Genomic DNA, 16567 nt, shown 5'->3' with positions numbered 1-16567 from the left:
CTGATGAAGCAGGTATGAGGGGAAGAGAGGAAGGAGCCAGAGTGATCCCAACAGGATGGGACAAGAGAAGGAGATGCTGCTGTGTGTTCCATCCAGAGGCTAAAGACAGAGCACAGAGATAAGCTTAGGTCTGACCTGTCCTGGGTGAGCCCAGAGTGCTTTTTTTGCACTGTCAAACCATGTTCCATCCCTACCCTAATCTCTATACACTTAACGATTTTAAAATGTGTTTCCTGCAGTAAGAAGTCCACACAAAGGGAATTATGTTCTTTTTTTTTTTTTTTTTTTCTGGCCGCACCACAGCCTGTGGAGTTCCTGGGCCAGGAATCAGATCTGAGCCACATACTCAACCTACACTGCAGCAACATCGGAACCTTTAACCCACTGTGCTGGGTCGGGGATTGAACCTGCATCCTGGTGTTACAGAAACACTGCTGATCCTGTTGTTCCACAGCAGGAACTCTGAATTCTGTTCATTCTTAGTTCTGTTTTGAACATGTAACAAGTGGAGGCTTTCTTCCATGAGACAATTTTACTGTGATGAAACCGTGCGCAGGGACCACTCACCCCTTTTTGTGTCCACAGCAGACACGGCCTGGATCAGAAGAGGCGCGTTGGACTCTGAGTACTCCACAAAGACCAGAAGCAGCTTCAGAGCGGTCTTCACCACCAGGCGGAACTGCAGGAAAAAGACAACTGTTGTGGAGCCTCAGACACAGCAGGGACCCCTAAGAGCAGCTAGCACACAGCGCTGGCTACTCCCAGCCACTCTTCTCAGCAAGGCCATGGATGCCTTCATCAATGCCTCAGAATGTAGGCATTAGTATTATTGCCAATGCACAGATCGGGAAACTGAGGCACGGAGTACCCTGCTCAAGATCATACAGCTCGAAACAGAACCAGAATTCGAACCCAGGGTCTTTGGCCCCCGTGCTCACACCAATGGTTTCTCATCAAACAGGGTAGAGGTTGCTGAATCAGTTATTTCATTTTTATCTTTTTTTTTTGTCTTTTGGGGCCACACCGGTGGCATATAGAGGTTCCCAGGCTAGGGGTTGAATTGGAGCTGTCGCTGCCAACCTACACCAAAGCTCATGGCAACACCAGATCCTTAACCGGTAAGCGAGGCCAGGGATCAAACCTGCATCCTCACAGATGTGGCTGGGTTCATTGACTACTGAGCCACGATGGGAACTCCTCAGTTATTTCATTTTATTTGGACTAGATCACTGTGGGGCTAGAATACTCAATTCTCAATTTTCTGGAGAGGAAGCAGGCATCTCGTCCAAAGTCTCAACAGATCACCTGAACCACATCTGGTTCCTAAAACCATGCTTGAAGGCTTCCTAGGGCCTTAACCCAGCTCCCTGGGCCCAGGACATAGCACCTTTGAGAAGCCACACACAGCCCAGGTGCCCTCTTCAGGGGGCCAAGGGTCACTCCCTGAAGCAATTCCCTAGCTTCCCAGTGGAAGCTGCCACAGATCCCCAACTGAGCTTGGTCAGCCAGGGGCTGCGGCAGCCTGCGGGGAGCATCCAGTTTAGCTCCCTACCTGTCCCCCAGGGGCTGCTGCTACAATCTTCACCTGGGGTCTCCTTTCCTGCACCCCACTTCCTCACAAGCACCTCCCTTCTTCTCAAGAACTCACATGCCAACTCCATCCTGGAAATGGGTTCAAATCTTGAGTCTGAGAAACAGCAGCCCTGCCTCAGGCTGCTCCTTCCACCCCCAACAAGTGGCCCCCCATAGAGAGAAAGCCCTTGCTAGGAGAGAGGCACCAGATCTGCATCCTGCCTGCAGGGCCTGGAACAGCACTTGGCACAGAGCAGGCTCAGCCATGTGCGCTGGCTGAATGAATGAATCACCTAATGAGCAGCCAATCAACAGAACTGGCTTTTCTTACAAATCTGACAAGATAGAGAACAGGTCTGTTTGTCTTTTTCTTTCATGAGTGCTTGTGTAATTGCTAGAGTTGAGACTGGTAATCTGGAAGTTCAGGGGTATCTGATACTAGTGTGACATACACATAGGAAAGACCAATGATGGGTAATATCCTGACTTTATAATATTCCATGGACTTTCAAGTGAGTTGTTTCTATGTCAATAAAAGGAGAGAGATTAAGAATCACATCCCCTCACCCCTATCCCCAAAGCTGTAGAGAACTGACTCCAGGCTCTTCATTTGCTCTGTGACTGAGAAAGGCCCAGTGCCTCCCTTAGGCACCTGCTCACATCAAAATATTAGGGACTTGGAGTTCCCGTTGTGGCTCAGTGGGTTAAGAATCCAACTAGTATCTATGTGGATGAGGGTTCGATCCCTGGCCTTGCTCAGTGGGTTAAGGATCCGGCAATGCTGTGAGCTGTGGTGTAGGTTGCAGATGAGGCTCAGATCCCGAGTTACTGTGGCTGTGGCGTAGGCTGGCAGCTGCAGCTCCAATTTGACCTCTAGCCTGGGAACTTCCATATGCCCCAGATGTGGCCCTAAAAAGAAGGAAAAAAAAAATCCCTCTGTAACTCAAAGCTTTCCAGGCCTGGTACCTGACATCATCACTCCTCAATGTCAGTGTGACCAAAACAGAACTCTTGATTTACACACATGCTCCTTCTACCCAACTCACCACCCCTAGCAGGTTCCTTCCACAGGTCCCCACCTGTGGACAAGGCCCGCCATCCACTGAGTGGGAGTGGGAGTCATCCTGCACTCCTCCCACCGGACCCCACAATGACTCCATCTTCCAGGGCTGTCAGGAGCTACCCCTGACATGTCCCCATCACCCTGTCCACCCTAGGCTACCGTGAGAACTTCCTAAGTACTTCTGGGCTCGTCACCGTGAAATCTATTCTCCAGTGGCAGCCAGTGTGACACTTGCATTCTCCACTCACCACATTCAGGGTAGAATCCACCCCTGCTGGCTTTACGTCCCCACCTCTGCCAAGCTCTCTGACCTCGTTTCCTGTCACCCTCCCTCTGCCCAGGGTGCTCCCACCAGCCGCCTTTAGTCATGTGACTATGTGCTTGCACATAGCTGGTCCATGACTCACCATCTTCTCGTTGGTTATTCCCTAACCAGACACCACAGGACTGGCCTTTCCTTACCCTTCAGGTCTGAGACATTTCCTCTCAGGGGAAGTGGCTTCCTGACTATTTCATCTGAAGGAACCCCTTGGTCACTCACATCACCTTGTTTTATCTTCTTCACATCCTTTATCATGACCTGAAATTTCTACATATACATGTGCTCACCTGATACTCCTCTGTTGCCACCCCCACCCCTACTCCACCCCTGGTGACTAGAAGAGCAAAACAGAAGCTACCTGGTGGCAGAGATGCTTTTTTAGCTGATACACTGGAAACAGGATCACATCCAAGGAGTGGCTGGGTCAGTATTGCACATGAAGTGCCGGCCAGCATGTCCTTTGCACTGAAGCTTGTTCTGCAAACCCAAACCTTTAAGTGTGGGGAGCGAGTCTCCTGGGCCCCACTTCCATCCCCCACTCCATCCCAGTCTCAGCAAAGCTGAGGCTCCCCCACAAATGTACTGAGGACAAGCAGTGCTTTGGGCTCCTTTCTCCTGGTGATATCTTTTCTTTTTTTTCTTTTTCTTTTTTGTCTTTTTAGGGCTGTACCTGCGGCATATGGAAGTTCCCAGGCTAGGGCTGCATTTGCGAACTACACCACAGCTCATGGCAATGCCGGATCTTTAACCCACTGAGTGAGGCCAGGGATCAAACCTGCATCCTCGTGGATACTAGTCTGATTTGTTACCTCTGAGCTACAAAAGGAACTCTCCCTGGTGACATTTTTATCACAGTGGGAACAGTTCATGTGAGGTCTTTGAACTCTTTAAAGCATTTTCTTTCTTTCTCCCTTTTTTTAAAAGTATGGTTGATTTACAATGTGGTACCAATTTCTGCTGTATAGCAAAGTGACTCAGTCATACACATATTTATATACATTATTCTTTTTAATAATATTTTCTATCATGGTCTATCCTGGGAGATTAGATATAGTTCCCTGTTGAACTCTTTAAAGCATTTTCTTTCCTTCTTTCCTCCTTCCTTGCTTTTCCTCTCTCTCTCTCCTTCCCTCCCTCCTTCCCTCCCTCTATTCCTCCTTTTTTTTCTTTCAGCTGTGCCCACAGCATACAAAAGTTCCTGGCACCACAGAAGTAACCAGAGCCACAGCAATGACAATGCTGGATCCTTAACCCACTGAACCATTGGGGACTCCCTCGTCAGAGCATTTTCACCTTCATACCTGAGTCCCACATTTGGGCCTATGCTCTCCTGGACTGGGAATAGACCACATTTCAGAGTATTCTTCTGGGGTAGGTGGGAAGGCATGAGGAATGGTGTTCTATTTGTGTATTTAGAGCTGAAGAGATTTCTCCCAGTAAATAAAACAACCCAGCAAGTCCAGGCTTGGTGACCTCCTCAGAGAGTGGACTATGATTATGTGGTTTAAGCCTCCTTAGTGCCTTTGTGGGAAAGAATCTGGCTGCTGCCCAGCCACCCCCCCACCCCCACCGCCCCATCAGCTGGTCCCAGCAGGGCCCCTTACATCTGTCTCACCAAGGTTCCTTCTGGGCATCTCTGTGGTCATGGGGCCTGGGCTGGCAGGGTCCCAGGGACCCAGAATCCCTCTCTGAGTGAGAAACCAATTTTCTCAGGAAGTCTTTTTTTTTTTTTTTTCTATTAATCTCGACATGCCGGTTCATGCCATCTTCTCCTTTGCTAGAAAGGCTCTGTTTAGAGATCTTTTGGTGCTGTGATTTTACTTTTAAAAATCCCTAAATGCTTCTGATTCATGATTTTAGGCTTCTATGAGTTTGGCTTTTACTGGGTCTAAGTTGATGTTCATGTACGTTTGGAAGCCTTACTGTGTAAAATGAATCACAAACATATTAGATAGTTAAACTACTTTAGGAAAAAAGAGAGCATTCACACATTAATTTTATGGAAATGAATGGTACTAATTGTGAGCATGTCCTAACTAATCATCAAACTACATCCAGCAGGACTCCTCCTCAGAAATACCTCACTAGCTTCATGGCACAGACTTGAAAGTTAATAAAAGTACCTGACTTCAAAAGCTTTCTGCATCAAACCCTCATTTATCCAGGAATCACCTAATTTAATGTCCTCAAGTATCTGGAATGCTATCAAAATGCTCCAAAGCCTTGAAGCAGCCACAAAAGAGGCCACACATCCATTCTTCTGAGTCCAAACATGCTGCTCATCTCAAAGCTCTTAAGAATCCACACTTGGTGCCACTGCACTTTATCCTAAGACACATTCTAACAGGAGTGGCCATTGAGACTCCCAATCTGCTGAAAAGAGGCAAACCAGAGGCCAGCCATGGGTCAGGAGAGGCAGGCCCATCATGGCAGCAGGAGGGAGGACCTCAAATGAGGAGGGTGGGGACAAGAGGCATAGATGCTGACACACCACTGCAGGGCTGGGACACTGACGGCTTCTCAAAGGGCCGAGGCAGCGAAAGGCCAATAAGATTTTCAGCACCTCCTGAAGCTCCTTCATGTTCCAATGTGGGTTTCATTCCAAAGACTTATAGGCTCAAATACCTGCCTATCTGTCTAGCACTGAAGGAAAAGAAAGAATTGATTCTCATTCTCTCTCTCTTTTAAAAAATTTATTTTTAGGGCCACACCTGCAGCATATGGAAGTTCCCAGGCTAGGGAATCCAATCAGAGCTGCAGCTGCTGGCCTACGCCACAGGCACAGCAACGCCAAATCTGAGCCCCATCTTCGACCTACACAACAGCTCACAGCAATGCTGGATCCTTAACTCAGTGAGCAAGGCCAGGAATTGAAAAAGCATCCTCATGGACACTATGGTGGGTTCTTAACCCACTGAGCCGCACTGGGACTCCTGATTCTTATTCTAATGGAGTATCAATCACTTGGCAAGACTAAGCAACTGGTCACAAAACAGTTAAACAGGGCCACAGGGATCTGCGAAACAGTGATTCTTTCTAAGACCCATCAGACATGGGGAAGCAGACTGCCCATGTCCAGAGGTTCTGAGTGGCCCTTGCTAAGGCTATTGCAGAAGGAATTCAGAACCTGGGTGGGGGTGAGCTGGCTGAGCCCATTTAAAGTCCCTCCCAGTCCCGAGATGCTTCCTCTTCTTTCAGTGTCTTGAGTGCCTTCCTGACATCCAGCACCCAGCGAGGTTCTGTAAGGGAGTCAGGAAGCCTTGGCTCTGCCTTTAAGGAGATGGTCATCCCACTGCAGAGAGAGGAGTTAGAATCCCTACCCACCACACAAGTGAGAGCATCTCCCTGCCAGAGGCCCTCAGAGCCAGGGTGCCGAGAACAGAGGGCACCTTCCAGAGCGGGATCCTTAGAGTGAGCAGGAGAGTCAGGCAGAGAGGCTCAGAGCTGATCCTTCTGGGTGGAGCAGAAGGACCGTGTGACAACCTTTGCGTTTCTGCTTATACCAATCATTCCACTCTTGTAAGGCTGGAGGAGACACACTGGGGGTCTAGATCGAGACTTTGGGCTACACACTACTGATTTTTTTATACAGTTGACCTTTGAATAACATGGGCTTGAGATGCATGGGTCCACTTATATGCAGATTTTTTTCAAAAGTAATTACCTCAGTGCTACACCATCCACAGTTGGTTGAATCCATGGAGGCAGAACCACGGATTTGGAACTGTGGATAGGGAGGAACCACACATAGAGAGAGCTGACTATGATCTAAATGCAGATTTTCAACTCCTTGGAGGGTCTGTGTCCTTGACCTCGATATAATTCAAAGGTCAGCTATAATTATGTTCTAGGAAATACTAGTACTCAATTTCAATGCTGTCCATTATAATAAATTACACTTTATACTGCTTTACAACATGCAGCTAAAACAACATATATAACAAGACTCTGAAACAACCCCTTTGCACGAGGAGAGGAACATGGAGGCAGCTGTGGACTGTGTTTCTCATAAGTACATAGCCAGCTTTGTGGGAAGTGGGGCTGAGCCTTACTCTGTGCTGCAGCTGTCATTCTCACTCTCTGTTCCTCCACAGAATAAAATTGAGGCCATGAGGCTTCAGAGGAAGAGAGTGCCTGATGACCCAGGGATGTAACATTTGTCAGGTCAAGTTGCACTCAAGGACCAAGCCTCCAGATTGCGGGAACAACTCGGGACTCCAGTGTCACCTTCATGCGTGGGAGGCATGGGGGGGCAGGGGGAGCGGAATGGTGCCAACACAGTGCTTGGCTGGTGTTTTTAAGCATATTTCAGGTCCCAAACCCCCAATCCAGTGGGACTGGCATATGCACATTGAAGTATATGGACTAACTGGCCAACAGGGGCCTGCGGTAGAGCACAGAGAACTCGACCCAATATTCTGTGATAATCTATGTGGGAAAAGAATCTGAAAGAGAACAGATGTATGAACATGTATAACCAAATTGCTTTGTTGTACAGCAGAAATTATTACATTATAAAAGAACTATATTTCAATAAAACATTAAAAAATGAAAAAAAAAACTTCCAATTAAACCCACAGGGAGGGCATGAAGTAAGCCTGTACAGAACTCAGGTGTCTAGCATTTTTTTTTGTTTGTTTGTACGTTTGTTTTTGTTTTTTTAGGGCTGCACCCATGGCATATGGAGGTTCCCAGGCTAGGGGTCAAATTGAAGCTGTAGCTGCTGGCCTACACCATAGCCACAGCAAAGCAGGGTTCGAGCCATGTCTGTGACCTACACCACAGGTCATGACAACGCCGGATCCTTAACCTGCTGAGCAAGGCCAGGGATCGAACCTGTGTCCTCATGGATGCTAGTCAGAATCGTTTCCACTGAGCCATAATGGGAATTCCCAGGTGCCTAGGTTTTAGAGAAAATGTAACCACCAGATGTGCGGAAAAGGAATAAAAGGCAGTTTCTCAGTAATTCTGCACTTAGAAGCAAACCAGAACTCCCTTCCTGTTTTACTGAACTCAGAAAAAAACAAAACAAAACAAGAACTATACTGAGCAGGTCAAACACACTGCATATTAAGTAGAAATAAAAGCCTTCCTCCCATCTTTAAATTCTTACTCCTCTTCTAAAAAGTCAGCAACTATACAAAGAAAACCTTTCCAAACCTTAGGCTTTAACTTACAAAGGGGTTAGAAAGACCTGCTTCATTTATTTGTTTCATTTTCCACTAAAAAAATATAAGTATGTTGGAGTCCCCATCGCGTGGCTCAGTGGTTAACGAATCCGACTAGGAACCATGAGGTTGTGGGTTCGATCCCTGGCCTTGCACAGTGGGTTAAGGATCCGGCGTTGCTGTGAGCTGTGGTGTAGGTCGCAGACGCGGCTCGGATCCCGTGTTGCTGTGGCTCTGGCGTAGGCCGGTGGCTACAGCTCCGATTGGACCCCTAGCCTGGGAACCTCCATATGCTGCCAGAGCAGCCCAAGAAAATGGCAAAAAGACAAAAGAAAAAATATATATATATATGTATGTATGTTATAGAAGTGGATGCTGGTTATTAAAACCGTATTAGAAATTGGAAGGTGGAGTTCCCGTCGTGGCGCAGTGGTTAACGAATCCGACTAGGAACCATGAGGTTGCGGGTTCGGTCCCTGCCCTTGCTCAGTGGGTTAACGATCCGGTGTTGCCGTAAGCTGTGGTGGTGTAGGTTGCAGACGCGGCTCGGATCCCGCGTTGCTGTGGCTCTGGCATAGGCCGGTGGCTACAGCTCCGATTGGACCCCTAACCTGGGAACTTCCATATGCTGCGGGAGCGGCCCAAAGAAATAGCAAAAAGACCAAAAAAAAAAAAATCATTAAAAAAAAAAAAGAAATTGGAAGGTAATATGATTCACAAAGCTTTGCCACATTGTTTACAAGCTTACCAGAACTAAAGATATACTGAATATTTTACTAACAATAAAAATTCAAGTGATTTAGGATACTTATCTTTAAAAACTCTTTTTAAACACTTTATTCCAAAGACACAGACTCAAGTTCAGAATTCCTAAGCACAATGCTCAAAATGGGCCCTAAAGCCTTTATAACTGTTTATCGAACAGATGCCTTGGACTCTAAATCTCTCCCTTCCTATGATGTCATCTGCAAAACGGGGTAAGTCTTATCAGAAATAAAGTAAAGGTCCAACTATATTCTCTGAGTACAGAATTCTGAGCTGTGGCTTTCAGGTATCTGTGGGAAAGGTGGGTAGACACCAAGGCTGGCACATCTGCCAGGACCTGCTTCAAATCCATGTGCCATGGCCTCAGGGCCTGATGGCCACCTGTTCATGATCCAATACAATTTGCAGAAAGGGAACTAACCGAGGGACTAAAGTAGTAGCCAAATGTGAGGCTTGAAATCTGCGAAAATTAATTCTGCGAAAATTAATAACCAAAAGCAATAGGAAATTTTGCAGAATGGAAAATAACAGAAGATGTTTCAAAAACAATTCAGGGAGTTCCCATTGTGGCCCAGTGGTAACGAACCTGACTAGTATCCATGAGGACACGGGTTGGATTCCTGGCCTCACTAAGTGGGTTGGAGATCCAGCACTGCCATGAGCTGTGGTGCAGGTTGCAGATGTGGCTTAGAGCCAGCATTGCTGTGGCTGTGGCTTAGGCTGGCAGCTGTAGCTCTGATCTGACCCCAAGCCTAGGAACTTCCATATGCCACAGGTGTGGCCCTAAAAATCAAAACAAACAAACAAGCAAATAAATGCCACAATAATAAATAATGCTACAAATGAACATGTTCTACTGAGACAACATTCTGGGGTCTAGCTGGAGGTTTCTTTAAAGAACAGTGACTAAAAGTGGACAAGACCAGAAACATTTGCTAACTTTCCCTAAGGATACTCAGTGTAATTATGAAGAGTTAGTTGATAACAGGTAACATGGATCCACTCTGTTGTTAATGAAGCACTTCCAAAACCCTGCATGGAAATACTACCTTAAGGAACACCTTGAGAGTATCTTCCGAGTAAAGGAGAGAAGCCAACCAGGGTGGGTTCTTGTCCAGTGAAAGACAATCCCATCTTCAGATGCAAACCCTCCCGTCCTAGGAAACTATATAACTTGTCATCCAGCTAATTTCTGAAGGAAGTCAGAGAAAAACACAGGCCAACCTTATTCTTTCTACTGTACTATAGGGAACCCCATCTTTCCCTCTGGTGCAAAAACATAAGCCTTGGGGGGTTCCTGCTGTGGCTCAGCGGGTTAAGGACCCAACGACTCTATGAGGATGCAGATTTGACCCCTGCCTGGCTCAGCGGGTTAAGGATCTGGCATTGCTGCAAGATGCAGCAGAGGCTGCACGATGAGGCTCAAATCCTGTGTTGCCGTGGCTGTGGCATAGGCTACAGCTGCAGCTCTGATTCGATCCCTGGCTCAGGAACTTCCGTGTGTCACAAGGGCATCTGTAAAAAGAAAAAAAAATAAATAAACCTGGGAGAAAAGCGACAAATACACTTTTCTGAGCAAGAATCAAGGTTAAAGAACTTTCTGAGGTAAATAACCAGCTCTGGAAACATGACAATGGACCACCAAGCCTCAGGAATGGTGAATGTGCTGTTGACAAGAGTCTGGCAGTCAGCTCACGTCTCATTGCAGTGGGTAGAGAAGGTTGGCAGGTGAGGACTGGCAGGGGAGGGGGGCTGCAGAGATGGGGTTAACAGCACTGGCAGAGGCAAACTTGAGCCTGCAAGGCTACTCCCGGGATGACTTCCAGAAGCCTTTACTCTTCTCCATCCTCCCGTGCACCCGACTCTCCTAGAACATCTCTTTCAGAGGAACAGCTCACCGGCTGTGCTGGAGTTTTTACATCACTCCCCAAGTTCTTCCATCCTAGAACCACCCATTCCTAGTCTCTCCAGCTTCTAGAACATAGCTGCTAGTCCTTGGCCACATGCCCTAAAAGGGCAAACAGGTCAAAGTCCCACCCCGCTCCTATTTCTCCCAAGAGGGGTTCTCATCTATGTAAATTAGTAGTAAGCTGCCATTCTGGTGTATCGACAAATCTCTTGAGAGTTGTGGTTTCTTTTTCTTTTGGCCTTTTTTTTTTTAAGGGCCGCACCTGCAGCATATGGAAGTTCCCCGGCTAGGGGTCAAATCGGAGCTACAGCTGCCAGCCTACACCACAGCCACAGCAACGCCAGATTTGAGCTGAAACTGTGACCTACACCACAGCTCACAGCAATACCAGAACCTTAACCCACTGAGCAAAGCCAGGGATTGAACCCACAACCTCATGGTTCCTAGTCAGATTCATTTCTGCTGCGCCACCATGGGAACTCTCAAGAGAGTTGTGATTTCTACCACAAATCAGCTCCCTGAAGCCAATCGCCTCACAGTGGATTGAAGAAACTACTGTTCTAGGCCGGTGGCTGGAGACTCATCCTGGACCGTTGGATCCCCTCAACCTGCTGGCTCCTTTAAGGTCTAGCTTGAACCTCTGATCGCTCCCTCTTCCCAAAAAATGGCTAGTAAAACTTCCCTTTTTTGTTTTTTTGTTTTTTTTTTTTCCTTTTCTTCCACCGAGGTTATCCTTGCATGGGGGTATCCAAGAGGTCAAATCAGTAAGAATTAGTTTTCTGCAGGCATGAAGTCAAATAATCAGCCGAAAAGCCTAAGGGGAGGTGCTTTGTACACACAATATCTCTGGCACAAATATTGCCTGAACCTGCCATTAAAATCTGTGGAATTTGATGTTGCTGTCATAGCTCAGTGGAAATGAATCTGACTAGGATCCATGAGGACGCAGGTTCAATCCCTGGCCTCCCTCAGTGGGTTGAGGTTACAGTGTTGCCGTGAGCTGTGGTGCAGGTCACAGTCTCCGCTCAGATCTGGCGTTGCTGTGGCTATGGCATAGGCCTGCAGCTGTAGTTCTGATTCAACTCCTATCCTGGGAACCTCTGTATGCCACAGGTGTGGCCCTAAAAAGACCAAAAAAAAAAATTGTGGAATTTAAAAAATCTTACCTAATGAAATGTTGATAAACATGAAAAACTCAAACACAATCTCATTCAGTAAATATGTTTTCATGAAGAAACAGGAAGCTCTTTTTTTTTTTTTCCACTTTTGTTCCTGGCTGCCCCATTGCATATGGAATTCCCAAGTCAGGGATAAGAACAGTTGTGAGCTGCAATGCAGATGCAAAAACGCCAGATCCTTTAACCCACTGTGCCTGGCCAGGGATTGAACCTGAGTGCTGACACTGCACAGACACTGGCAATTCCCCTTGCGCCACAGGAAGCTCTTTAAATGTAGCACATAATCAGAAAAATTTGATTTTACAAATGAAAAAATCAAATAATTACAGTGCTTTCATGACTAAATATTAGATACATGTTAAATGTTACATTTTTAAACACTTTAATATCACAGGAGAACGCTTATTAATATATTTAGAGTTAACTATGTAAGAAAATTTCAAAGAAAAATTAGAAGGGAATGTACAAGGTTAACAGTCTTTATAGTAGGATTTTAGGTTTGTTTGTTTTTTTTGTTTTTCTAAAGTTTTATACAAAGAGAAGATATTACTCCTACAATCATGAAAAAAATCATAAAAGTTTTACAAGATTGTTATTTGATATTAAGATTTCATAGTATATCAATAAACTTTAGCTTTTTTTCTTCAATCTATTATTATTAACTACATCATGAAATTAGTTTTAATTCAAATTTCTATTAATAAAATATATATTAATTCAAGTAATTTGGAAAGATTAAACATAAAAATCTGATAGAATTCATCAGCTGAGTAGATCTCATGGAATTTTATTTAATGTGTTGTGGGGTTTTTTTTAATGTGTTTTCAATATAAAAAAACTGAAGCTCTGCCTTTACTTAGAAAGCTGCAAAGAATGTTGCTTCAAATCTAACAATAAGAAAGGGACAAATAATCATTAAAATAAACTTTTCCTGAACCCATTACAGAGCTGGGGTCTCAGAGCAACCTAGTAGCATCAAATCTAAAAGGGGACAGTTTTCCCTCCACCAAGAAAAGGTGGGAGATAGCAATGGCCCCTGTGACGTAGAGAAGGAAGAAGGAACCACCATCCTGAGCAGTTAAGTGCAACTCAGTTCATAGTTGCGACACACTGGTAACAGCCAAGCATGGACTATCATGAGAGTATGAAACCCGCTGAAGTGCAGACACGAAGGGATTCACCATCCATTCAGAGGCACTCTCCAATGACCTCCACAGCACCGTGAGGGAGACTGGGGCAGGGATGGAGACATAAGAAAGCCTCCACACCATCCAGGCCTGGGGGTGCCTGGCCAGATGACCAGAACAACAGCAACCACCCTACAGGAGTAAGGATGGGGGCAGCCAGGAAACCAGCCTTCTCCTCTATGATACAAAAGCTGTAAGACACAGGGAAGAGCAGCAAATCTTACTGCCCCCATGGCACAGGTGGTGCAGAGCAGGGAAAAGATTAAGACTGTGCTGGCAGGGAAGGGACAGGAAACCATCTTGAGCAGAGAGCTTCAGAGGTCTCCTGCCTTGGAGCAGGTACGGGATCACTGAGATACCCTCACCCCAAGACCCAGGTACACCTACCCTGCTGAAAATTAAAATGGAACAAAGACGAGGGAGAAAGCCCAGTCAGGAAGCACCAGACCACAGCAGGTTACCCCTAGGGAAGGGGTATGAGGCTCAGACATGTAGAAAAGGGCTAAAGCTGACAGTGAAAAAGAAACATTGGGGAAAAACCCTCTGGCAAATCGGCCCTCACCTCAAGCACAAGATAATGCTTTAAGGAACTTGGAAACTGATGACGCACAGAAATACAGCAACAGCAAAACCCAAACCCTGCTCCACTCAGGAGCAGACTGAAAACCTCTCCACTCTAATAGCCTAGAATTAGAGACTTGCCCATTTACAGGCATAACTTCTACCTACTTCAGTCTATACTGTCCTATACATGATGCCAAGCTTTCAATCAAAAATAACAAGATGTATGAAAAAGCCAGAAAGCCCCAACTCCCCACCTCTGCTGTCAAGAAACAAAGCTATCAACAGAACAAGGCTCAGATTTTGACACAATATTAGAACTATAACATTCACAATGATTAATATGTTAAAGACTAATGGAAAAAGGTGGACAAGAAGCATGAACACATTGCAGCACTATTCACAACAGCCAAGACATGGAAACAACCCAAATGTCCATCGACAGAGGATTGGATTCGGAAGAGGTGGTATATATACACAATGGAATACTACTCAGCCATAAAAAAGAATGACATAATGCCATTTGCAGCAACATGGATGGAACTAGAGAATCTCATACTGAGTGAAATGAGCCAGAAAGACAAAGACAAATACCATATGATATCCCTTATAACTGGAATCTAATATCCAGCACAAATGAACATCTCCTCAGAAAAGAAAATCATGGACTTGGAGAAGAGACTTGTGGCTGCCTGATGGGAGGGGGAGGGAGTGGGAGGGATCGGGAGCTTGGGCTTATCAGACACAACTTAGAATAGATTTACAAGGAGATGCTTCTGAGTAGCATTGAGAACTTTGTCTAGATACTCATGTTGCAACAGAAGAAAGGCTGGGGGAAAAATGTAATTGTAATGTATACATGTAAGGATAACCTGACCCCCTTGCTGTGCAGTGGGAAAAAAATAATAATAAATAATTAAAAAAAAAGAAGCATGAACAGATGAGAAATTTCAGGAGAGGGAAACTCTAAGAATCAAATGGAAATACTGAAAATAAAAACCATTAAAGGAGAAGAATGTGTTCAGAAGTTTATTGGGGGGACTCAACACAGCTGAGCACAGAATCAGTTTCCTTGATGATAAGTCAAAAGAAATTGCCCAAATGAAACATAGAAGAAAAAAGAGCAAACATTTTACCCATGCAAAACATATTTTTCTATGTCAGTCACTGGAAACATTTTAAAGCTTAAATCTTCCCTTTCCTGAACATAAGTCATATTCAAGAACATTTTAATGACAATTCTATTGAAGGTAAAATGATTCTACTCAAGGCAAACAACCTCTGTTTTCTAAGAAGAAGATCCAAAGACAAAGCATTCATTTAAAAAGATACATGAACCCCTATTTACAACAGCTGAGACATGGAAACAACCTAAATGTCCAAGAACAGATGAATGGATTAAGATGTGGTACATATACACGATGGGATACTACTCAACCATAAAAAAGAACAAAATAATGCCATTTGCAGCAACACAGATGGAACTAGAGACTCTCATACTAAGTGAAGTAAGTCAGAAGGAGAAAGACAAATACCATATGGTACCACTAATACCTGGAATCTAATATATGGCACAAATGAACCGATGTATAGAAAAAAAAAAAAAAAAAAAAAAAAAAAACAAATTCATGGACAAGGAGAACAGACTTGTGGTTGCCAAGAGGGAGAGGGAGGGTCTTGGACTTTGGGGTTAGTAGATGCAAACTATTGCGTTTGGAATGGTTAAGCAATGAGATCCTGCTATATAGCCCAAGGAACTATTATCTGATCACTTGTTATGGAACATGATGGAGGATAATGTGAAAAAAAAGAATGTATACATATGTATAACTGGGTTACTTTGCTACACAGAAGAAATTGACAGAACACTGTAAATCAGCTATAATTAAAAAAATAAAATAAAATATTGCATTAAGAAACAAACAAAAAAAAGCCCTAAAAACAAAGATGCACAGATTAAAAACCTTGAGAAATCATGCACCTCAAACAAACAACTGATGCCATTAGAGGAAGAACAGGAGCTGAGATACCCACACTTAGCAAGATGGAAACTATTTCATTTTTTCATATTTAGACATGTTCATTAAAAGAATCTTTCATAAGACCATTAAGAATTACTAAGCATAATATTTGATTTTCTGAGAATTTATAATGCAGGCAAATCAAACAATGCAAAGTTGGGATCAGTAATCCTTAACACAATGGGGAGAGAACAGAAGAAGAGGTGCCAAAAGCCTAGTAAACAGTTAATTTTCCCCAATAAATTCCAGTAAAGGATTAAAGATGAAGAAGAAAAATTATACCCTACCCTTTTCTAAACCCACTGATCCTGGCAATACAATCCAGAGGATTTTTGGATGAGTGCCTCACGAGCAATTAAAATAGAGAAGGAGATACCCAGGACCAGCTGTTGCCAGGTGAGCAGGTCCTGGCAAGCTAAGCACACCTCCTTTTTTTTTTTTAACAGGAAGTGTGAGGTTGGGAGACTGGTGGGGAAAGAGCTGTTAGCTCACAACACTGAACACTTAGGTGCAGGTAAAATGCTCAGGGTTTTACATATTTGGCAGCACAATTATCCCCATTTTATAGATTACTATCTCCATTTTATAGGAAAAAAAAATCCACTCAAATAATCACACAGCTGTGTTTGACCATAAAGCTCCACTCTTACCACCAGACGTAGCCCTTGTGAACTCCACGAAGAAAGGAGACTGGGTGATGGCAGAGTTAGGCACCTAGCCAGCACTAAAGCAGCCCCGATGCCCCAACTGATCAGTGCTGACCTGCAAGCTGCACTGGCTTACACATTTCTTGCCTCTGCTGACATTTTGGTCAATGATAC

At 44.7% G+C, this 16567-nt stretch overlaps 1 protein-coding gene across 6 annotated transcripts in view; it reads right to left on the bottom strand.

Moving 5' to 3' along the window:
* The window catches only part of FHOD3 (formin homology 2 domain containing 3), a 556170-nt gene that overhangs the window by 219275 nt on the left and 320328 nt on the right, over positions 1 to 16567 (bottom strand). For all 6 annotated transcript variants that reach the window (XM_047794147.1, XM_047794143.1, XM_047794144.1 and 3 more), the window contains exon 7: positions 568 to 679. In XM_047794147.1, coding sequence (XP_047650103.1) covers positions 568 to 679 — 112 coding nt within the window. The remainder of the gene's footprint in view (positions 1 to 567; positions 680 to 16567) is intronic.

Source organism: Phacochoerus africanus, chromosome 8, assembly GCF_016906955.1.
Source record: "Phacochoerus africanus isolate WHEZ1 chromosome 8, ROS_Pafr_v1, whole genome shotgun sequence".
Taxonomy (NCBI): Eukaryota; Metazoa; Chordata; class Mammalia; order Artiodactyla; family Suidae; genus Phacochoerus; species Phacochoerus africanus.
The sequence above is the reverse complement of the archived record's forward strand: the minus strand, read 5'-3'. Positions and strand labels throughout refer to the sequence as shown.